The following is a 23,418-nucleotide window of genomic DNA, read 5'->3' on the forward strand; positions in this document are numbered from 1 at the left end:
TTTTAAATGAAAAAATGGTCGTTCTGCTGAGGAGGATTGCACGAAGATGGAAGAGATTAGCTTGCGAAGATAAACATAGAGTGCGTGGAGGAAGAAGAAAAGGGGTTGGGAATGACTAAAGAGGTTTTAAAAACCCTCTAATTCACCATTTGACCGTCGTAATAATGTGACTAAAGTTTTAAGGCAGAGAGAGATTGTCAAGTCAACAGTCATGTCTCATCGCCTTCGGAGACGTGACCCTTGACATTCTTCTGGGAGAAGGCAAGTTGTTGAGTCATCAAAATTGAAAAAATTAGAGTTTTAGCCCACGGGCTCACAAAATGGAGGTGAATGCCTGAATGTCCAGTAAGTTGATACCCAGGATGCAAAGCGGATCAGTGGCCCAGTGGGTTTTGCTCGAATTAATTATGTTGATGGTTTGGTGAAGTTTTGAAGATAGCACGTCGGACGCTATGATGATTTGGCCAGTCTGTTCCCAAAAACCATTGGGGTGTCAATTTGAGGTGGTTAGGTTCTACAGGGTGCAACCGCAGGAACATCATTCATCCTTCCATGCAACCTAAATAAGTTTATTTTATGAGAATTGGTAAAATGATGTGTATGTTCAAAAATGAAATCGATAATTTAGAATTATATATTCTTTCTCAAAGAAATTTTCTTTTGAGTCTTGCACTCAAATCTTATTATTAGTCATGTAGCTTTCATATTGATATTTCTTTTATCCTCTTCTTATTTTCCTTGAGCAATACAGGAATGTATTATGTTTGTTATCTTACCCTCTTTCTATTTCTGTATTTATGCCTTTTCATACTAAACTATATTTTTTTTCTTTTAACATAAGCTAAGTAATCTTATTACGGTTCTTCTTTCGTATCAAATTCCATTCCAAGGGTTTTTTCCTAAGGGTTTATCATCACTCCTCTTTTCCACTTCTTCTCTTGTTTATCCTTCGAAGGCTTTTCTCTTGTTTGGTGAACGCAAGTATCAAGTTGTATGGCTTCTTCGACGGCTCTTCCTTTCCAGTAGTGTAGCTGAACCTTCGTTGCAGATTGTTGCCGACGTCCAAGTGTCTATTGCTCACATTGTGAGGGATTTGATGTCAGCCTTAGAAGTGGCAGCAGACCATAATGCTTCCGAATCACCTTTGACTTCAGCAGTCCCCGTCTCCGAGGAAGCAACATCGATTCCAGAGGGCTCGGCTTCGGCCGGTGTAGCTTCGAGCTCTGGTGGAACAGCCTTGTCTTCGGAGGGCCTTACTTCTGCAGGTGTGGTTCCAATCATTGCTGGAGTAGCCCTGGCCCCAGAGATTTCAACTTCAGTGGAAGCGCCAGTTCCTAATGGAACAGCTCCAGCTCTGGAAAACCTGATTCCGCCCTCGATAGATCCGATCCCTATAGAAATAGTTCCCGGGCCTGATGGACTGGTTCCAGATCCGGCAAATCTGATTTCAACTCCAAAGGATCCAGTCCCTACGGAAGCAGCGTCAGGCCTCGATGGAGCGGCTCCGTCTAAAGAAGGTCTAATTCTAACTACAACGGATCCAGTTCCCGTGGAAGCAGTGCCAGGTCCCGATGGAACAGCTCCGTCTCTGGAAGACCCGACCCCAGTCCTAACAGATCCAGCTTCCGTGGAAGCAACACCTAATCCTGATAACTCCGAGCCCGATGTGGACCCAGCAGCAAAGGATACTCCTCATACCGTGCGTTAACTTTGGGAACCATTCGCCTTTCTTTGATTCACCCTCCGTTTTGTTTGGATTTTATGGTTTGCTGCTCATTTGGCTATTTATGATGACTTATTTTCGTTTTCTTTCCATTCGCACATTAGTGGCTTAGTGGCCTGCTTTCATTTTGCGTACTAGCGGCTTAATAGCCTGCTTTCATTTTGCATACCAGCGGCTTAATGGCCTACCCTCGTTTTGCATGTTAGCGGCTTAATAGCCTGCTTTTGTTTTGCTTCATATCTAGCGGCCTAAACAGGGCCTGCTTTCATTTCGCTCATTACATCTAGAGGCCTAAACAGGGCCTGCTTTGCACATTGCATTTCTTTATCTGAACTCGAGTGGTGACATATAGCCTTTAAGGTGCTTAACGTTGATAACGTTTCTATGTTCTATCCCGTCAATACTCATCAATCTATAAGCACCGTTAGGCAGCACTCTACTTACTTGGTACGGACTTTCCCACGTAGAAGACCATTTCCCGAATGTATTATCTTTGAATCCTTCGGGGTCGCACTGCCTTCCATACCAAATCTCCTTCTTGGAATGTTCGCTGACGTACCTTTTCTTGTAGGCTTGCGCCACTTTCACTTTATTTGCCCTGATATTTTCCAGAGCCATCATCCGCTCCTCGTGTACGTCATCCAATCTTTGTAACATCGCCATATCGTACTGCTCGGGACTAAGCGAATTCTGCTTCAACACTCGTAGCGGTGGCACCGTGATTTCCAACGGCAATATCGCTTCTTGTCCGTAAACCAGTTGGAATGGAGTGCAACCAGTGGCTTTATTTCGGTATTGCCTGCAAGCCCATAAGGCCTCTCCTAACACTTCGTGCCATCTTCTCAGGTTATCTTCTACAGCCTTTTTTAATTACCCCAATTAAGACTTTATTGGCTGCTTCGGCCTGCCCGTTTGCCTGCGCGTAATACGGGGACGAATGCAAAAGAGCGATCCCATACTGTGCGGTGAAGGCGGCCACTCTATCGCTGGTAAAAACAGTACCTTGATCAGCGGTGATCGTCTGCGGGATTCCATATCGGTGAATAATGTGCTCTTTAACGAACTTGATCACTTCCTGATACGTTACATTAGCCAACGGCGCAGCTTCAATCCACTTTGTGAAATAATCCGTGGCCACCAATATGAACGACTGGCGTCTGGAAGATGGCGGGTGGATTTTCCCGATGATATCCATCGCCCATCCCCGGAATGGCCATGGTTTCACCACTGCATGCATTTCTTCCGCCAGAATTCGGATCAAACGACCATGTCGCTGATACGCTTCATATCCTTGAGCGTACTTGATACAATCCTCCGTCATTGATGGCCAGAAATACCCATATCGTCGGATCGTCCATCTCATGACTGGCCCGGATTTGTGTGCTCCACAAATTCCTTCATGCACCTCACCCATCACCTTCATGGCTTCTTGATTATCTACACATCTCATTAACATTCCATCGGCGGCTCTGTGGAAAAGATCTCCGTCCATCAGAGTATATTTCAGAGCCTCTTTCCGCAGCTTTTCCGGAGTTTCACCGATTGGTTGTTCCAAATATTTCCTCAGTTCCATACTCCAGTCTTCCCCATCCACTGGGTACAAATGTACTCGACCTGATTTGAAGTTTCCTGGGGTTGATGACTTATACCCAGATGCTTCTTGAGCCAAATCATTAGCTATTCTGTTTTCGGCTCGAGGTATGAATTCCACCACCGTGTTGTCGAAAGTTTGCAACATCCTAACTGCTTCCATTCGAAGATTTCTCATCCTCTCATATTTGCATTGGAACTCTCCAGTAATCTACTTCAAAATTAGTTGTGAGTCGCCTTGAACTCTGATCGTTTTAGCCCCCTTTTTATGTAGGATTCTCAATCCAACTAATAAGGATTCGTATTCTACTTGATTGTTAGTGAATCCGGGTGTTAATACCTGGCAACAGTCCACTTTTGTCCCCAGGGACTCTCAATGAATACCCCACCCCCAGCATTAGTCTGCGTGCTGGACCCGTCGAACTTCAAAATCCAAGGCATCGGACTAATAACAACTTCCATGCGATTAGCTGCTTGGTCAGCCATCGGACTCGGATGATCTGCTAGAAAGTTAGCAACAACCTGTCCCTTAACAGCTTTGATCGGTACATATCATAGATCGAACGTGGCTAGCTTTACGGCCCATTTTGCTTGTCTTCCTCTTAAAGCTGGCCTGCCTAAAAGATATCTCAAAATGTCGACGTGACATACCACTTCTGTTTCTCTCGGGGCTAAATAATATTCAAGTTTCGTACAAGCGTAAAATAATGCGAGACATAATTTTTCCATAGGAGTGTACCTTGTCTCCGCATCATTCATTACCTTACTGAGGTAAAAAATGGCACGTTCGCTTCTATCGGAAGCTTCCTGCGCCAGTAAGCAACCAACCGTATTCTCAGTGGCGGAAACATACAAGCGCAGAGGTTTGCCTGCTTGCGGCGGCATCAACACTGGTGGATTGGCCATAGCTCCTTTAATGGCTTCGAAAGCCTGCTGGTGTAGCGGCTCCCACACGAACTCTTCTGTTTTCCGCAACTTGAGCAGTGTGGAAAAAGCTTTAAGCTTGCCTGCAGCGTTCGAGACAAATCTTCGTAGAAAATTGACCTGCCCAAGGAATCCTTGAAGTTGTTTTAGATTCTCAGGCGATCGGGCGTTGATGATAGCTTTTGTCTTGTTACTATCCACCTCAATGCCCTTATTATGCACCATGAAACCCAAAAAATTTCCGGAGGCCACTCCGAATGCGCAATTCGCTGGATTCATCTTCAAGTTATAATGCCTCATTCGTCGGAAGGCTTGCTCAAAATCCACCATGTGCTCTGGAAAACTCTTGGATCTCACCACTATGTCATCGATGTAAACTTCCACCGACTGTCTAATTAAATCGTGGAATATGGTGTTCATTGCTCGCTGGTAAGTCGCTCCAATATTTTTCAACCCAAACGGCATCACCACCCATTCGTACACTCCAAGGGCTCCTGGGCATCGGAATGCCGTCTTTGCAACATCCTCCTCGACTATAAAAATCTGATTATAGCATGAATATCCATCCATAAATGACAAACTCCCGTTCATGGCGGCTGCATCTACTAACATAACAGCAACATGCATGACGTACTCGTCTTTGGGTGTTGCCAGATTCAGATTGCGATAATCGACGCATACCCGTAATTTTCCATTTTTCTTGAGTATGGGAACGACATTGACTACCCATTCCGGGTAACGACAAGTCCGAATGAATCCTGCTCCCAAAAGCTGTTGGATCTCTTCCTTGATCTTCGGGTATACATCTGAATTGAACCTTTTCGGCGGCTGCTTGTGGGGTTTATACCCGGCTTTTATGGGTAGCCAATGTTCCATTAGTTCTCGAGCCAAGCCTGGCATTTCTTCGTAATCCCAAGCAAAACAGTCCCGGTACTCCTTTATAAGTGTTACCAAAGTAGCTCGATTACAGCGTGCTAACTTTAGTGATTTGCGGAGATTCATCGGTACTCAGGTCAACATCTTCCAGTGGATCCTGGGCCTGGAATGCTGGATAGGTTATATGCACAGGTGACGGTAATTCCACTTCACCAGTACTTTCCTTGGACAGATCCGGACCGTCGGTGCATTTTCCTCTAAGCTGTTCCGCTTCTTCTTCGGGGTCTGCTCTGGTCGGCTCTGGATGTTGCGTAACAAAGAATGTTTCGGGCGGCCCAGGGTTTTCCAAGGGGCCAGCTCTAGACGGCTCCGGATTTGCCACAGAACCTGTTTTGAACCGCCCACCACCCTCTGTGGAACCTGCTCTGAACGGCCCTGTATTCGTAACAGAGCTTGCTCCATGCGGCTCAAATTGAATTTCGACGCATTCGAAATTCATCATAATCTTCTTCATTCATAGGCCGTGGATCGGCCTTCTCTTGAATTCTGAATTGATTATCGCTAAACACGCATTCATAATTTCCCTCGTTAGGCATAGAGGCGATTACTTCAAACAACGGGATCATCTTCGAATAGTAGAAAGTTACATCTACAGCTGTAACTTCCGCTGTGAATGGGTCTTTCTCCGCCTCCACTTCTTGAACCTCATCGCCATCCCAGAACAGCAGCTTTTGGTGCAAAGTTGACGGTACACACTCGCAAGCGTGAATCCAATCTCGCCCCAATAATGCCGCATACGAAGGACGACTGTCTATTATTACGAACGCTGAAGACAACTTCTTAGCGCCTACTTGTACCTCCACATTAGCAATTCCTGCCGGTTTATACGAGTTTCCCATGAAATCTGTAGCTCACACCTAAGTTGGTATTAAATCATCCCTTGTCTTTCCTAACTTTCTGAACATACGAAATGGCATTACATTGGCGAATGCGCCGCCGTCTATCAATACTCTGCCCACTGGTCGTCCTTCCATTAAAGCTTGAATGTACAGGGGTTTTACGTGTTTATTCTGCCCGGACCCGATTCGATCAAAAATGAACGTTGTCACTATATCGTTCCATTCTGCCGCTGGTTCTTCATCTACGGTCACAACCTCATAACTCTGCTCCCCTTCTGGAGCTTTGAATTCAGAAGGCAATACCCCCACGACTGATAGATGACCATCTCCAGCACCACACTCTTTTGGTTGTACAGTTTTCGGCACCCATCGACGCTGCCAGTTTGGAGTCGGTCCGGCGTTTGGAGTAGAGAAAATTATGCGATGTTGTAACTCTTGATTTTTCTGAGGTCTCTCTTTCTGCTCACAGGTATCCGAGACTTTTCCGTCCTGATTTGTTGCTTGCTGAATTTCCAATTCAATTTTCTTGCCTTTAAACCCTGCACTTTTCTGATTTGGCTGAACACCTTTAGCTTCCAACTTAGCCTGTAGTCGTTTCCTTTGTGCCCTTCTCTTTTGGGAATGTGTAAGGTCACCCATTGCCCTCCTGGCATTTGTCTTTGGCACATTAACAGTCCACTTCTCCGAATCTACGGCTGATGGAGGTTTCCGCGTCTTTCTTGGAGTAATAGTAATCTGATCGGCAGATGTAATGGTCTAGACTCGTTTCCCACTAGCAACTTTCACTTCAGCCACCGTGGCATCCGGCTTAATAGTTGGGCCTGGAACTGTGGCTTTGGTCGTCATATTATGATATTCCCGAATTTCCTGGGCATTCAGAATTGTCACTTTCAGATTAGGGTTCCTCTCTACGACCCTAGGCTCCTTACTTCCAACATTTCCATTAGGCGTCTTTCTTACAGACAGCCTATCGAATACTGAACCCCGTCGTGGTATCCTAGGCCCAAGTCGCTCATGAACCGGTTGTCGAACCAGTTGTTTTCCTTTGTTCTGTCCCTTGAGACCTCTTGTAGACATGGTATTGATGGATGGTGCAGGAAACGGATTCGCATCCACCTGCATACTCTTTTCTGCCAGCTTCAGTCTACCCTCGTCTAAAGCCTTCTGAATTGTGTTTCATAGGTACGTACAATTGGCGGTAGCATGTGTATAACTCCCATGCCACTTGCAATACACTTTCCCTTTCAATTCCTCTGGTGACGGCACTCGCTGCCCATCTCGGAGTTTGATCTGTTTGTCTTTCAGCAAATGATCAAAAATCTGTTCTACTTTAGACACATCGAAGGTATACTGCATGCCTCCAACCTCTTTACCTCTTGTAGGTTTTAATGCCGAACAAGAGTAAGTTTTTCCTTTCAACAGTTCAGCCGCTAGCACATCTTGTTCCTCACCACAGTTTTCGTCAGCTGAACTTTCCTCATCGGCACAGTAAGTTATTCCCGCTTTTCCATCCTTTTTCCATCTACCTACAGCAGCATCCTGTCTTTCTCGAATGAGCTTTTCTGCCCTCATTGCGAGTGCACTTAAATGCAAAAAATCCTGGAAATCCTGAACTCCTAATGGGTCTCGAAGATCTGATCGCATATTATCCACTGCCATCGCGGTTGCCTATTGTTAAGGTATCTGCACTGTGCACCGAGTCTTAGCTTGTCGAAATCTCTCCAAAAATTGTGCCACAGGCTCATCATATCCTTGTTTTACAGCTACCAGATGGGATATTGTAGTTTCCACCGGTGGCGCATAAAAACGGTCGTGAAACAGCCTCTCCAGATCCAACCAAGACTGCACAGTACCTGGAGCTAACGATGTATACCACGAAAATGCCGTACCCGTCAGAGACAAAGAAAACAATTGTAAACAATACCAATCATTTCCTCCCAAATCTCCGCGCTGAGCTGTAAACTTCCCGATATGCTCTATCGTTGATCTCCCATCTTCGCCTAAGAACAGTGAAAAATCCGGTGCTTTATTTCGAACGGGCAACGGCATCATCTCACTTAACCAAGCTGGGTAGGGTCTTTGATACACCGGTCACTCTTCGAATTTCATTCGCGGGAAAGCTCTTCGGATACTTTCCACTAGAATATCCGTATCTATTAATGGTCGGGCTTTCTGCTGATTAGGAATCAGCGGCTGCCCTCCTTGAGGGACAGCGGCATAAGGAGCCTGTTGCGCCCACGGAGGTGGAGGTGCGTTCCAAGCAGGCTATCCTGCGACCTGCCCTGGCAACGCTGTTCCTGGAGGGGCTCCGTACACGCCGCTTCCTGCGACATCTTGTCCTCCCACTATTTGAGGGCCACAGCCTCCGCTGGGTTGCCCTCCTTGCGGGTGTTGGAGAATCATCACATTAACGAATTGCAATCCTGCTCTACCTGTCGGTCCCCTAGGCGATCCAGTGTTTCCCCGAACCGAGTTAGAACCGACGTTTCCTGTGAGAGGTGGAATCCCTCCAGCAGATGGAGTTACCCCTCTCGGTCCTCCATATGTGTTTCCTGAAATTCCAGAATTCTGGATTCCACTAGCCGCTGCTCGGCGTTCTTCTTCGCGAATCTGAAACGCTTCATTCCTTACAGTTGGCCGGATCACATCAGCCAATTGCCTGGAATTTCATACGCGATATCTCTGATTCCAACCTGAATACACTGCTTCACTTCTCTGCGCACCATGGTCACCATCGTCTCGGTCGACGATGATTCCTCGTCTCTCCTCAGCCCTGGGATGCGGCTTCCACTGGGATGAACCGGTGTTCCAGTTCCAGTAAATCCTGCACCCTGATTCTGATTGTCCATGGTGATCACTTTACCGTTGCGAAGTTGCATACACGAATACGAACCCGACTTAGTCCCACTGGGTGTGCCAATTGTTGGATCCTGCGATTTGGAATTCCAAAATAGCTCATCGATTTAGTCGGCGTGGGTTCCGGAAGTACTCCAGAGAGCCAATCCGTCATCGGGCAATGCGAATTTCACACGATTACTGAACTAAACTGCGATTAACTACGGAAAGCAAGTAAATAAATTGCAGAAAGCATATAATCGGAATTAAATTGCATAAACGAAAATAAAACAAGGAAGAAAAAATATGAAAATAGACGAATTGTTCTGTTGTGCGTGTGTGTGTTGTGTTTCTTTTTCCTACTTGTAATCCTAGGCTAGAATAACCACTTCTCCCACTAACAGGGGTGGTTACAAATTATTCCCACTTCTTTCTACTTCTCTTAACCATCAAATAACCTCCTTCCATCAGTTCCCAGCGGCTTCCATTTCTCCTGGACCGGGTTCCATTCGTCTTGAGCATCTTCCATCGTTCCTGGACCAAGTTCCATTCGCTTTGGATCTTTTCCATTGCCTTCAGATCATACCTGCAGCCTACCCTAATTCGTTTCCATCATACTCCCAGCCGGTCTACAGGAATATGTTCCCGACAGCCTTGAGTTACATGGAACCCTCACTCTTCATGGTCTTCCATTAGTGTCATGAGGTTGCCGATTCAGAGTTGATGGAGCTTGTCGTCCGAAGGTCTATGGAAGCCATATCTTCTTGCTTCATAAAAGCTCCGCAGCCTGATGGAAGTCACTATCTTCGACATTTAAGTCATTTTGGACTTAGGGTCCAACAGAAGAATTAACTACCATACCAAATAATAATAATAATCCCAAATAAAATCATAAATAACTAGGTAAAACACGTAGAAGAACATATGTATTATTAATGCAACCATTTTTTTCATTTTTAGTTAGATTAAAAGACAATCACTGCAATATTTGCATTAAACTTTAATATCTAAACAATACCTCATATCTTAACAACAAAATTTTTGAAACTTTAAATCAAGAAAATATAAACGCTAAATTAACAATACTAAATCAATAGCATTCAAATTAGCACAATTAACAACAAAATCAAAAATTAAAACCTACATCCACAAAATTTATTGAAATTGAATTTTAAAAAAATAATAATAATGATTGTGTACCTTAAAAAAGAAGGATGTTGATGATGCTAATATGACAAGGGTTGGGCTGGCCGACAACGAAGAGTATGTATGTTTGACATTCTTCAATGAAGAAATAAAATGTGAGTTTTAACAAAAATGAGAAAAGCTGCTGACCACCGGGATTGCTGGGAGGGCTAGGGTGGAAGAGGGGGGACGACTACGTGCGTGCTGGGCACAGATGACGAAAAGCTAGATTGAACAAATAATGAACTGAAAGAGAGAGAGGGTTGTTGATTTTTAATCTAAGGGTGAGAGGAATTGAAGAATAATGAAGATGGGACTGGATTTGAAAAATATAAAAATTTTCATTTAATTTAATCAAAATAATAAATTTATTAAATAGAACACATGTCACCATGCCATTAATTGTGCTGAGGAGCCGATAAAACTTTGATACCAATACCATATTGGTACCAATACCGAAACACCAGAAAAGAGGAAGAGGCCTCTAAATATATAGAGAGTGAGTGCTAAGTGAGATTGAAAGAGAGAGAATAGGGTCCTAGCTAGCTAGCTAGCAAGCTGCTTTGCTTTGCAGTTGCCTTGATCAACAAATAAACACAAACAAACAAATGGGACTTGTCCAAGCCGTTTAAATCACCGATTACAATTTGTTAAAATATCAAATTGAAATTGAACTTTCTGAATGAAGGTTTCGACTATGGTTTGAAAAAATCGCTGATTACAGTTTGGACGGATGGTTTATCAATATTTATTTTTAATATTTTTCTTTTTTTTATTTTTCTATATTTAAATTTTATCAAAAATAATTCATTTGGATTTTGATTTTGTTTAAATATATATTTATTGATTATGTAATAATAATATAATAATAATAATGGATTATATTGTTACAATATTAAAATAACTAAATTTAATAAGTAATTATATTAAATTTTGAGTTGAAATAAATAAAAATAAATTATTAAAATATTGATCTATTAGATAATAAAATAATTTAAATTAAATATAATTATATAATAAAATAATTAATATATTATTATAAAATATGACCAGATATAGTGTCTCATTTTTAGAAAGAGTATAATTAGTAAATAATTAAAAATATATTAGTAAAAATAATTATTATATAGTAAAAACAAACTGAAATAGAAAAGGAGTATTACACATCCACAGTGGCCGCAGCCTGCACCTTCCTTTTCCTATGTCATCTTCTTCCTCATTTCTTGTCTTCCTTCTTCTTTTCTCCATCTTCTTTCTTCACAGTTGTAGCTGCCCACAACATTATAGGCTGCTAACCCGCCAGTTCAAGGTAAAAAATATAAAATAATATCTAAACCTGCCAGTTCAAAAATAATTGGAACTGGCGAGTTGAGATTTGACAAATTTACAAACCCAAAACTAAACGGAATCTAAATTTGCTCAAAACAATCTTTCTAATGGTTTTAGAAATTAGAATCAAAATCAAGCTGCGGTTCAACCAACATCCTCAGTCAAACAGGAAATATTCTTGACATGTTGCCCATATTGTGGTATAAAGTACCAGTACCTTAGAGAATACATAAGGAGATCTTTGTGTTGCCAAAAAAGCTGAGGATTTTTATTGGTTATGAAACAGGTGTAAAATGTGCTTCAATGGATCCCAACTTGGGTCAATCTGGTGCCTCTTCAGAAAAAGTTGCTGCAAACATGTCCAACGCCAAAACATGCATTCAAAATGATGAAGGACCTTCAGCTTCACATTTGGGGTCTGGTTGTGATGAAAATGTGTCTTTCTTTTATTAGTGTGCTAAAGGAACACTATGCTTTTATCAATGCTGAAGATAAGAAATTAAAAAAAGTGTGTTGTAACTTTCATTGCCATTATTTTAGAGGTTCTAAAAGTTGGTTTCACTTTTATTTTTTAAAATTTATTTTTCCTCTACTTTTGAGCTTATGTGATTACTGCAAGTAGTAGATATATACTTGCTTATGCATTCACACTGTATTTCTGATTCTCCAATAGGAATGGTGTCCAGTGGCAAAACAATTTGTGTGTGAAGGTGCTTTTTGGAGATTACCTACGGGTAGAGGACCTTACTCGTACCTGTGCCTGCTTCCTCCTAACAACTCTTGTACGTTATTCATTCATCCTCTTCTTTTTTATGGCCTTTAAAGGTGTTAATTGAACTTCATAACAATCTGAGAATTATAGTGGTACATCACTATGCTTAGAGCTTATAGGAAATATGGGTTTGGAGATAAATTTCCTTTTGGAGAGATCAAACAAACATGATTCTGTATCATTTTTGGTTTTAAGGGGCTGTGATTTTTGGATACTATAAATACGGCCCCATTGGAGGTATATGTCTTATTTTTTGTTTTTTATTTTCATTTAGTGTCTTCTTTTGATCCGGTTTTTGGTTGCTGAAAATGGGTTCTTGTTTACAGATTGTGCTGTCCGTGGACCTTCCATGTCTGCCACAAGTATTGTTTTATGAAAAGTATTTTTTGAACATATTCCAAATAATCCTATTATCTCTCATTGTAAGTACAGGGTATTTCCACTGGAGCGTTTGTATGGTTGGCCTTTCATTAGTTAGCTCATATCAACTAAACAACATTTGTTTCATAACGGTGTTTTTGGCATATCTAATGCAAGGGCGGTGTTTTTCTGTTTGTTGCATTTGTATATATTTTTGGGGCTTAACCCTGAAATGGCTATATTTCATATTTGCTTGCTGATACATTACACACTATGCATTGTATTACATTACCGGTTGTTTTATTCTAGAACATATTGATGAGTTATGAACTGTTTAAGGAACATGCAAGTTTTCTTACAAGGATAGCCATCTTCATATCCGCATATAGTTGAAAGTTGAAACAGATAAGTAAAATTATTGTCGCGCATGCAATATATACATAACTAGCATATAATGTTTTGTCATCACCGCGTAACTACGTTGGTGGCTGGTTGATTGGATTCTTTCCAAAGTTGTTTATTAGATGGATAGGACTTGGATAGAAGAATCCAACTACACTTCCAATAGATACTTAGATGGAGTGATCCAATTTTTAAGCTATGCTTTCAATGGAAAAACATTGGAATCAGTTGTACATTGCCCTTGATCATGATATACGACATAATCTTGACTTGATGCACATTGAAAAGAATGTTTGTGAAAATATCTTGCATACATTCTTAGGCACTAGGGGGAAGACAACGGACAACCTTAGTAAAAGGAAGGACTTGCAATTGATGAATATACGGAGGTCTTTACATCCAATTTCCAAGCCCAATGGTAGGGTTTACTTACCGGCAGCCCTTGAGACCTCCAGATAGTTTTAGTTCTAATTTAGCTCGTCGGGTCATAATAGAACAAGAAACTATATGGGGTTTGAGGAGTCATGATTGCCACATTCTAATGCAGCGAATCCTTGGTGTTACAGCTAGACGGTATGTTATGCACTACCCAACCCATTGTTTTGTACTATTGGCACTATAGTTGTATGACTTTGTGAGAGGTGATTTTTTCTATTCTTGTAGGACTTTGCTCAAAGACGTTGTTGTTGTGTTGATGGAACTTTGCACCTTCTTCAACATAATGTGTGAAACAAACAACACAGTACGGGATCTTGAGAAGCTACAAGATAGAATTTCTCTAACGCTATGTCATTTAAAGAAACTTTTCCCACCTTTTTTTTATGTCATGGAACATCTTCTGATTCAAGAGATGTGTACGGAACCGTGCGAACCCAGAGGGTTCAATTGCACGTGGATACCTCGTAGAAGAGGGTATGACATTCTGTTTGAGATATTTTGGGAATTTAGAGACTAAAGAGAATTGTGGTGTGCGAAATGACGATCTTGGATCAACAAGAGGGCGTGGTCTTTTTGGGTCCCGGTGTAACCTCGATTTCATCACTTTGCAACATATACACGGATACATATTAGGCAATATGGAAGTTATTGGTCCACTCAGAAGGTATGTATCTTCAATAAATGATATTTTGTCTTATTATGGGTTACCATGTCTAAACTCCGTGGGGACTCCCATTTCATCCGCAGTGTGCATCTTGAAAGTATCAAGAAAAAATGCGACCCAATGCAAGTCCCCGAGAAGTGCAGCAGATCCACATCAACCAATTTCCAGGGTGGTTTCAAACTTATGTGGGTACACAAACATCACAATTTAGAGTTGGGGGTACACTCAGTAACAAATTTACTGCGAAAGTAATATACTTAACTTGTCTGTAGGTAGAGGATCCTACCCACAATGTCGATGGCACAATCACTGTGTATATGAAGACACTAGCACAAGGACCTTGCACACATGCAACAAGATTCACGTCTTGCATCATCTTTGGAATCCGATTTCGAGTTAAATCAATAGACGAAGGAAAAAAGACTCAGTGTACTGGTGTGATGGTCAATACGGAGACGATTAGCTATGCAAGTGCAAGAGACCCAAATCCTTGTGCAGGTTCGGTCGCATATTACGGGTTAGTAACTAACATTTAGAGGTGAAGTACGGTAATGAAATTCGCTTCCTTCTATTTAAATGCGACTGAGTTGACCTAGAGAAGGGTGTTAAGGATGATGAGTACAGGTACAAGATGGTGAACCTCCGGCACTTGATGTACAGAACAAATCTCCCAACAGATGAACCGTTTATCTTAGCTACGCAAGCAAGAGAGGTTTGGTACATCATTGATCCCGCAGATGAAAACTGGAGCATTGTTGTTCCAATGGTTAGGAGAGATACCTATGATGTTTACACAACCATGGATGATAATTTCAGGACAAGGTTTAACGTTGACGATGGCTGCACATCCAGAGGACCGGCTGATTATTGGTTGAGGGAGGATGTAGAGGGGGTAATAGTGGAAGGTGAAGCCAATATGAATGTAGGCACTAGCCTATCAGGGATGATTGAAGAGGATTCTTCCGAAGAATCTGACTGCGTTTCATTATAATGGAGTGTAGTCCTTTTTGTTTTTGATGACTTTTTGGAAACCTTCCCACATTTTTGGAGTTTTTGGCTGAATTATAGAGTTGGGAAGCTATAAATACGTAGTAGATGTAGGATACTCCAATATCTCAAACCAAACTTCAGGTACATTCATATTACTTGGTTATGTTTTTATATTGTCAATCATTTTTAGTGTCACTACAATGTCGTTATATTGGATGTTCCTTCATATGCATGCTTTATGTGTTTTTTTATTTGTGTTTCCATTTTGATTACGCATTGTAGATTCACCTATGGACATTCGTTGCCTATTAATATATATACCATCTTTGACTTCAGGTAATGGCAAAAACCACTCGAGGAAAAGCAAATGCATCTCAAGATCTTGTTAACTCACCGTTGCAACGGGTCACTAGGTCACTTGCACATGCCACTCCATCACCCTCGGCGAAGGCTGTTCCAAATAAACCTTCTTCTCCAAAAGTGGTTCCAACCAAAAAGAATATGAATAATCGGCCAGGGGCACACGTATCACCTCTTCTGGACCGATTATGCAAGATTACTGCAGAGTGGGAAAAAGAGCGTGATTCCAGGTCGCCATCAGCTACAGCTCCATTCACAGTCTGACGGAGTCTTCTTCAGGAATCACAAGCGCCAGAGGAGGAAGAGATGCACCCTTGTTCTCTTTTCTATTTTGTAAAGTACTATTATTTAAATTGCTAACTTAAGATTGTCACAGTTGGATGGGGATGACTCAGAAGATGATGAAACGATTGGTTCAACTGAAGATCAGGTCCCGAATAATTGCAATCTCGATGACGAAGGTAGAGCACATGAAGTAGAGGTTGAGGAACTCCGGGAGACATTGGGCAATGACATTCGCGAAGAGGATACAACAATGCAAAATGATGGTACGGCTACTTCCATATGTTGTGTTGCTTTGTTTATGGAGGCATTCTCATATAAATATATAACTACATACAACTGTTTCGGCCATCACGCACTTGTTGTAGGTCCTCTTTCGAACAAGAAAACTGGAAGAAGTGCCGAAAAGATGCCCCGTGGTTAGGCTGGTGACAACTCCCTTCAGGTAGTTGTGTCCGATGATGGCAAGCGGATAATAGGTACTGATGTTCATGGATATAAGAGTGTCTCGGGGTGATTGCGAGAAACGAACTACGTCTTCCTCTCCACTATCCGACATTTCAGCAGATCCCAAAGACAACTAAAAAAGGGATCTGGACTGAGGTACAGGTTTGTTGTGGACAATGAAAGTTATATTCACTGCATGTAAATTTGCATTACTCCAATATCTTTGAGTCTTAAGTGGATGATTACTATTTGACGGGGTCAATTATTTTTAGAAAAACTGCGGTCTACCTGATTCTGCTGAGAAATTAATGCTCTCTGACCTTAAAGACGTCTGGCGTCACTTAAATAAAATGTGAAGGCATCACACTTCACACCAATAGAGGATGATAAAGAGGACCTGAAGATAGCTCCGAAAGAGCGTGTTGTTGCAGAACAATGGCCATTGCTAGTGCAGTATTGGAATGACAAAAAATAAAGGTATGTGCCCGACAAAGTGCACTTTTTCTTAGGGCTTGTCACCGGACCAATCAAGTGCTTACATATATGGTGTTTGTAGGATATTTCTAGCAGAAATGCCACCAATGTAGTGAAAAGAAGTTTTTCACATAGAACGGGCAGAAAATCATTTGACATCTTGGCTGAGGAAGTCTGTCTTTGCTTTATTTTTCAGCTTATCATTACAAATCTTGTTGCATGTATATGTCGTTGCTTCTCTTTTTTTCTTTGGATAAGCACTTTTAGTAAGGCCAAGATAAATGTACTTGCAGATAAAGGCCAAAGGCAAAGAACCCGATAGCCTAGAAATATGGATGGCATCCCGCACTAAGGGACAGCACGCGGATAATGAAGAGGCTGATGATATTTTTGTAATAACACCTATTTGTTAAGAGCAAAACAGTTTTTTTGTGTTTTCACCCTCACGTAATGTTATTACATTTGTCTTCAAACTCATTGTATTATGCAGGAATATCTCAATTCTGAACTCAACAAAATCCCAACGCATCAGAGAACACCAGCTGTCCGTGAATCTTTGTACCGACGAGCGCTTGCAGGGAAAAGAAAATGGCAAACTGCGGTTGATGTCGCAGCAACCTCCGTCCAAACCAAGACTCAATCTGTCAGCCATGTCGATAGTGAAGCCATGCAATCACAAATGGAGGAATTTCGCAATGGTATTGCTGAGATGAAGGCAGTCTTGTCTGAAGTTAAAGCTATTAAAGACGAAGTGACTATGTACAAGGCAAAAATTTCTTTGTGGATAAGTTCTTCCATTGGACCATCTCGAGAAGCCCCGGTAAGTATGGTAAATTCTATATGTAACGTGGGGGGAAAATATCGATGCTACTAGTTGATGTGAATCCAATGTCTATTATGAAAGAAACTACCCGGTTGGCTGGAAGGAGGGGCGAGACAGCGGGAACCAATTCACTTGATTTGATGACGGTTTGTGTAATTTATATGATTGATGCCTACAATAATGTCGTATATTCGTTTTACGGTAAATTTTAATTTGTTTCATGCTCTTAACACAAAGGAATGTTGATAATAGTAAGAAATGTTCTGGCGTAAATTGGGACACGTGTTTGTTTTCTCTCCCGAGGACTGGAGAAACGTGTGGTCGGCGAAGGAGTGATGCTAAGCCTCCCTACCCTAGGTTTGTTTGCACTTGATAAGTTATGTTTTGATTGTGTAGTTGTACAGCGTGAAATGGACATAAAATGGATCTTGTGTAAGATTGTTATATCTAGCATCTGATTATATTATTGTAGGACATGTCTATTTGGGTTTAAGGTAGTTGTATGGTCGAACGTTATTTGTAGGGCTTGATTGGTGGTTAATTTGTTGCTATTGGAGAGCTATGTTCTTGTTTTACTGAAGTATTGTCCATCTGTGATCATGGTGATTTATAAATATTAGTATATGTGTAAGCGGAGTTGGCCCCTATGGTTCATGTTGTATTTTTTATTTTCATAATGTTTAGGGGTCAGTCTATTTTATTAGTGATTTTCGAGTTTATTTATTACTATACTTGTATTTGAGATAGGGTCCCTAGATCAAGCTAAAGCGTAAGTTTTATTTTATTATATTCATCCATAATGTTTACAGAGGGAGACCTTCCTCGTAACTAGTGCCCGTTTAACCTATTTATATAGATGATACTCTAGTCATTGTTAAGGTATATATTACAGTTGTAATGGTCCCGGAGACCGCACTTATCCTCCCAACTAATGTTGGAGCAAAAATTTTCGGTGATGTACTCAACGGAGATAATGTCGAGTGGATTTACCGGGATATACCCATTTTTTATTTACTTTATTCCTTTGGAAATTAAATTACTTCAATTTCTGTATTGAATGCTTATATATTATTAAAAACATATTGCAGTTGGTTCGCCGCCCATAATTGCATCCTCCATGATTCTGCACTCGACAAGTTGGGTCATTTATAGTTGTGTTTATGAGTTGCCCTTAAGATCGTACTTCCGTATGATATCACATTTATCTATTTACTTATTACTTTTTGGTTTTGCATATTTTTATTTAGTAGGTTGTTATGTTGGTGTACAGATTGGTGTTTTGTTGGGATGTTTTGTTAGCACCGCTGACGACTAATATTTTATTTTTGGCTAGACTATGAACATCGTTGTATTGATGACCATGTGTAGTATTACCAGGGATTTGGAAAAAATTATGATAAGATTAAGTTTTAAATTATTTGTCACGCAGATTAATAATACAGATAAATGAAATTTATTTATGGCAACAAAGCTACTATGCCACACAGGGACGTCTTTTGTAGCGTAGTTTTAGTTACGGACATTGGCCGGTACAAATGGTAATTTATGGTTGTCTGACTTTTGTCATGACTTTTTGTTGCGGACTAATTTTGTAACAAACAACTTATTTGTTAAGGGGCAGCCTTTTCGTAACGTATTGTTGTTACGGACAAAGCTTGTAACAGAAAGTTTTCTGACAAGATTAGACATTTGTAACGCATTTTTTTATTCGGACATATGTCGTCACAAATATTTCTCTGACAGTATTCAACTTTTATTCCGCATTATTTTGAGAGTTGACCACCAAATATTTGTTACGGATTTTGTTGCAATACGGACTTTTTGTACCGCAATTTTTCGTAGCGGTCAAAATTCATAACAAAATCGACACAAAAATCTATTTTGTACGAAAAATGAATTTTGATTACGAATATTTGACCGTTACAAAAAAAAAAAAAAAAAAAAATATATATATATATATATATATTAATTCTATTCCATTCTATTCAAACCCATTCCGTTCCCGTCCCACTGTTCTGTAACTCACCCCCTGCCCGTCCTCATGAATATGATTGAGCTAGGAAGCACACAACTGACACAATGCTTGCTGTGCTATATATTCTTACACCAATCAACCACCAATTCCCATTTCTATACATAATTAAACATACGTACATACATACTAACATAATCATACAGTGTTACTTCTTACTTAGCTTTTTATTACTACTACAATCCTGGTCGGACACACAGACTCAGGCTCACACTGATCACTTATGAGCACAACTTAGGCAACATCGCCCTAGTATTACTTCTTGTTGTTGATTTCTGCATCTGCTTCTTCTTCTTCATCATCATCATCTTCCTCATCCGGACCTGCATCTTCCTGCAAACTTTTTCCAGCTCCACCACTCTCCATTGCATCCCCTCCAGATGCAGATGCAGATGCGCTGCTTCCATCATCTCCTTCTCCCCCAAATGCCTCGCCACCTTCTTCGCATACACAACTATTTGCTGCTGCTTCGACCCCTCCCCCTCCTCCTCCATCCCGCCTACACAACCACCCGAGAAGGAGGTGCTGGTGCTGCCTTTGCTCGCGCTATGAAACAGCAAGCTTCTCAGCTTACGCTGCTGCCAAATAAGGGCTCCCACAGCCAATTTTGGAGGGAAATTCGGGTTCTGGACCAGATGATTCAGGGCGCCCGATGAAAGTTTCTCATAATTTAGTCCAAGACACAATCTCATCTTCTGCTCTTCACACAAGCCTGAGTGAACCTGAGATCCATCCATCGCATCGTCATGTACACAAACGACTGCGTTACACAATACAAACACTTGTCTATCTATCTCCTACACTATAATGAGGCCAAACTTATTATTAGCATTCCAAGAATTCATTCATAGAGGAGGGTGCCAAGAGCCAATACCTGGAGATACAGACTGATGGCGTCGTATACTCCATCATAGCAGTCTCTAGCCGATTCTGGCAACGCTTCCATCAGGGCAAAGAACTTGGAGGTTTTCAAACATGGATCCGGGGCGACTTCAGCTAGATATAAATCCATCACATTTGCGACTTTTTTAAGCCTACTCAGCGGCACGCAGCAAACTCCTTTGCTGAGAAAGGATTTCACAAGTCTAAGAACCAAATTCACGTCATACAAATAACTTGTCCTAACTGGAGACGGAACCAGCAAATTGTCCAAAGTTGCTTGATCTAGCTGCAACCCGATCATACTCTCTATTTTGTCCCTGCTCGACGTGCTCAAGTTTAGTTTCACTCCAACTCTTAGAAGATGGAATAACATCTTGTACGACACCAATCTAATATCCAAGCACTCGAGCATGTCAATTACTGTCTCCATGATTTTTATCTTTTGATCAGCAGGGGCGGATACAAGCCTTGCTTTCTGGTAGTAAAATAGAAACCTGCTGATAATCCCATGATCGAAATTTCTTGCTATCATCATTTTCACGAGTGCTCGAATTACACTAGTGTCCAATGCCAAGAAATCTTCAAACCACCATATTGTCCTAAAGGAACTGTTCTTAGAGCTTTCGGTGCTTCTAGTGTCACATGACAGTCGAATTCCAGAGCTATCAGATGAAGAGATTGAGGGGCAGGGGCTGACTTCACAAGATGAAGCAATCCTACTGATGAGAGAGTCCGAACACTTGTCAATTACGCTCGTTGAACAGGCTTCAGGGCATAGATCATGGCACTGCTTTAAGGCCCCAAGAACTTCAGACCAACCCCAAGACTTAATCTCTTCCAGAGATTTCTCCATTCTCTCACATAAATTTTTCCTTGCAGAGACAGATTTGTTCATTTTCATGAAGTGTGCAGCACAGGTGAGTGTGTCAATATTGTAAGGACTTATGTTGATTCGCCCTCCGTTGTAGCAAAACCTCGCAATCGCCTCAAAATTCGCAGCTCCTCCGGGGAAGTCATGGAATATCACCTTCAGACGACCTCCTGAGGCACTGAGTAATTTACTAATTCTTCCCGAATAAGTTGACAAAACACCCTACAGAAATCGTACAAAACTTTGAGCCCAGAGAAGAAAACACAAATCGAATCTAAAACTGAATCAAGAGCTGAAATTAGGAACGAAATACTAGTCATAAACAAGGGAAACATCAAACATGCATGCGTTTATTACCACCACAGAAGCAAATCTTTAATTCAAGAACTCGGAATAATTGGAGAGCTTTCAATAATTACACCAAAACTGAAACAGAAACAAAGTATATGAATCCTACCATATACAGAAACTCATTAAGCACCCATTTCACATCATCACAAACACCACTTGCTGAAAAAGAAAGATGAGGGTGGGAGGGTCGTTACAATGTAATAAATTCTCACAACTAGAGAGGGGAGGGGGAGGAAGTTAGGGGAATTAGGCAAAGTGAAGAGGCTACAGTACACAACCTACAGAATAGGGAAACAACAGTAATGGGAGGGAGAGCAAAAATGCTTTAATCCATCTCTTGATAGGTGTGAAGATTCAATCAAAAGAAAAGGAGGAGGAGGAGGAGGCACCAACATTAAATATGCATAGTAGCTCAACATTAAATGAAAGATAAGAGAAGAGGTCTATTATATTCTCTATAACACAAACACAAAATTATAATGAGAATAAACAATCAAACAAACAAACCACACCCCACATTCCAGCAATGTTTAGCTGGGAAAACATAATGATTATATTTAATTGATTCGTACAGACAGCCTGAGTTAATGAAAATTATTGTGAAATGATGATGCTTCGGAGGAGGGAAGGTATATTTAATTTAAACCAAAAAAAAGAGGGATAGCTTTTTTAAGAGCTTATCAATGACTAGAATTAAATTAGCATTGATGATGCGATGCGTACCTTCCTCTTCTTCTTCTAGAAAAATCAATTGCTATGCAGTATTTAAAAACATTCAACCATAAAGAAAACGCATATGACGCTGCGTCAGGCTATATAAGGAATTCAAAAGCAACCAAATGGCCCAAAAGAAAACGAAACTCTTCAAACAGAAAAAGAAGCAAACTTCGGATGGGAAACTGAAAATAGGAGAGGTTTTTCCTTCTTGTCTGTTTAGGAGACAAAAGAGATGCGCATAAATAGAAATATGGGGACCCGAAAAAAGATCTTCACCTTATTCACCATGAATATCTCTTCTCCATTGACATCTACCTCAAGATCAAGAAGGCAATCTTCCATTGCCCCAAATGAATCAACAGTGAAAATTACAAAAAAAAAAAACCAAAACAAAACAAAAAACCAGCCGGGCCGATCTCCAAGAGTCTCTTTTGGAATGGAATTGGAAGTTACTCATTAATCGACCACCCATCCCATATAGAGAAGACAAAGGAAGGGTCTGAGATTTGGGAACAAAATGGTTGAAAAGTGGAATGACAGAGAGTAGAGACAGAGAGACAGACTATATTCCAGGAGGGTGAATAAGGACAAGCGGAAAAGGCCACTTCTTGGTTCTGCAAAAGACTGACTGATATGATATGAAGGCTGTTTGGTCAATTACATTTCATAAAACAAACCAAAGTCATTTCTCATAGATCACAATCATCAAGAGTGGGAGAGAAGCAACAGCCAACAGGTTTCGAAAATTATAACAACATTGATGACATGTGCATTGATCTTGTAGAATAAATACAGAGACAGATCATGCGTAGGCGTAGCGTAGGTAGCCAAGCCAAGCCAAGACAGACAGAGGTGTGACCACTGCCTACTGGCTACTGCCTACTGGGATAATATTCTCTTCACTAAAATAACATTGAGACGAAGTATATTTGGGAGGAGCAGTTGGAATCACTGCAACTGCCCTTATCTGGCTGGCTTGTTTTATGTTAATGTATTGTTGCCTCAGGCTGAGGCAAACAAGCTTCTCGACTTTCTAGCAAGGCCTACCAATTAGATTTATTTTGTTATATGTAAATATTTCTTATTAGAGTTATAACGACACAATTTGCAGCTACCTAAAGATGCTCAGAGAGTCAGTAAAGTTAGTGGGACGGCCGTCAGTCTCAGTCTCAGTCACTCACACTCACACTCA

General features: G+C 41.1%; 2 protein-coding genes and 1 long non-coding RNA gene across 8 annotated transcripts; 2 read left to right on the forward strand and 1 right to left on the reverse strand.

Moving 5' to 3' along the window:
• The first annotated feature begins 14,329 nt into the window (after nucleotides 1–14,329).
• On the forward strand, nucleotides 14,330–15,004 carry LOC127258329 (uncharacterized). The gene is made up of 2 exons (XM_051285128.1): nucleotides 14,330–14,514; nucleotides 14,622–15,004. Exons 1-2 carry the CDS (start codon nucleotides 14,438–14,440, stop codon nucleotides 14,986–14,988), a joined length of 444 nt encoding a protein of 147 aa, XP_051141085.1. The 5' UTR covers nucleotides 14,330–14,437; the 3' UTR covers nucleotides 14,989–15,004.
• A 326-nt stretch (nucleotides 15,005–15,330) lies between these two features.
• Nucleotides 15,331–17,924, forward strand: LOC127258330 (uncharacterized). 3 transcript variants are annotated; one of them, XR_007840289.1, is made up of 7 exons: nucleotides 15,331–15,895; nucleotides 15,998–16,232; nucleotides 16,349–16,553; nucleotides 16,633–16,722; nucleotides 16,844–16,942; nucleotides 17,041–17,370; nucleotides 17,455–17,924. It is a non-coding gene; the product is annotated as an uncharacterized LOC127258330 (long non-coding RNA). The 3 variants fall into 3 exon arrangements; XR_007840287.1 differs by having other exon boundaries at nucleotides 17,041–17,924; XR_007840288.1 differs by lacking the exon at nucleotides 16,633–16,722 and having other exon boundaries at nucleotides 17,041–17,924.
• A 1,452-nt stretch (nucleotides 17,925–19,376) lies between these two features.
• Nucleotides 19,377–22,972, reverse strand: LOC127257828 (BTB/POZ domain-containing protein At3g22104). 4 transcript variants are annotated; one of them, XM_051284309.1, is made up of 4 exons: nucleotides 22,503–22,567; nucleotides 21,516–21,584; nucleotides 20,280–21,380; nucleotides 19,377–20,127 (listed from the first exon to the last, which is right to left on the reverse strand). In XM_051284309.1, exons 3-4 carry the CDS (start codon nucleotides 21,186–21,188, stop codon nucleotides 19,627–19,629), a joined length of 1,410 nt encoding a protein of 469 aa, XP_051140266.1. In that variant the 5' UTR covers nucleotides 21,189–21,380; nucleotides 21,516–21,584; nucleotides 22,503–22,567; the 3' UTR covers nucleotides 19,377–19,626. The 4 variants fall into 4 exon arrangements, with proteins under 4 accessions (XP_051140266.1, XP_051140263.1, XP_051140265.1 ...); XM_051284306.1 differs by lacking the exon at nucleotides 21,516–21,584 and having other exon boundaries at nucleotides 22,503–22,972; XM_051284308.1 differs by lacking the exons at nucleotides 21,516–21,584; nucleotides 22,503–22,567 and adding an exon at nucleotides 22,233–22,492.
• Between the last annotated feature and the right edge of the window lie 446 nt (nucleotides 22,973–23,418).

Source organism: Andrographis paniculata, unplaced genomic scaffold (genome assembly GCF_009805555.1).
Source record: "Andrographis paniculata isolate CXL003 unplaced genomic scaffold, ASM980555v1 Contig59END, whole genome shotgun sequence".
NCBI classification, from domain to species: domain Eukaryota; kingdom Viridiplantae; phylum Streptophyta; class Magnoliopsida; order Lamiales; family Acanthaceae; genus Andrographis; species Andrographis paniculata.

What these genes read in the sequence shown, in the direction of transcription:
- LOC127258329 (XM_051285128.1), top strand. Translation starts at nt 14,438, where the DNA reads ATGGTCAATACGGAGACGATTAGCTATGCAAGTGCAAGAGACCCAAAT. An exon ending in GGTTCGGTCGCATATTACGG is followed by an intron (nt 14,515 to 14,621) that starts GTTAGTAACTAA and finishes TGATGAGTACAG; the next exon opens with GTACAAGATGGTGAACCTCC.
- LOC127257828 (XM_051284306.1), bottom strand. Translation starts at nt 22,568, where the DNA reads ATGGAAGATTGCCTTCTTGATCTTGAGGTAGATGTCAATGGAGAAGAG. An exon ending in AGATATTCATGGTGAATAAG is followed by an intron (nt 21,381 to 22,502) that starts GTGAAGATCTTT and finishes CGATTTCTGTAG; the next exon opens with GGTGTTTTGTCAACTTATTC. An exon ending in CCATCAGTCTGTATCTCCAG is followed by an intron (nt 20,128 to 20,279) that starts GTATTGGCTCTT and finishes GATGGATCTCAG; the next exon opens with GTTCACTCAGGCTTGTGTGA.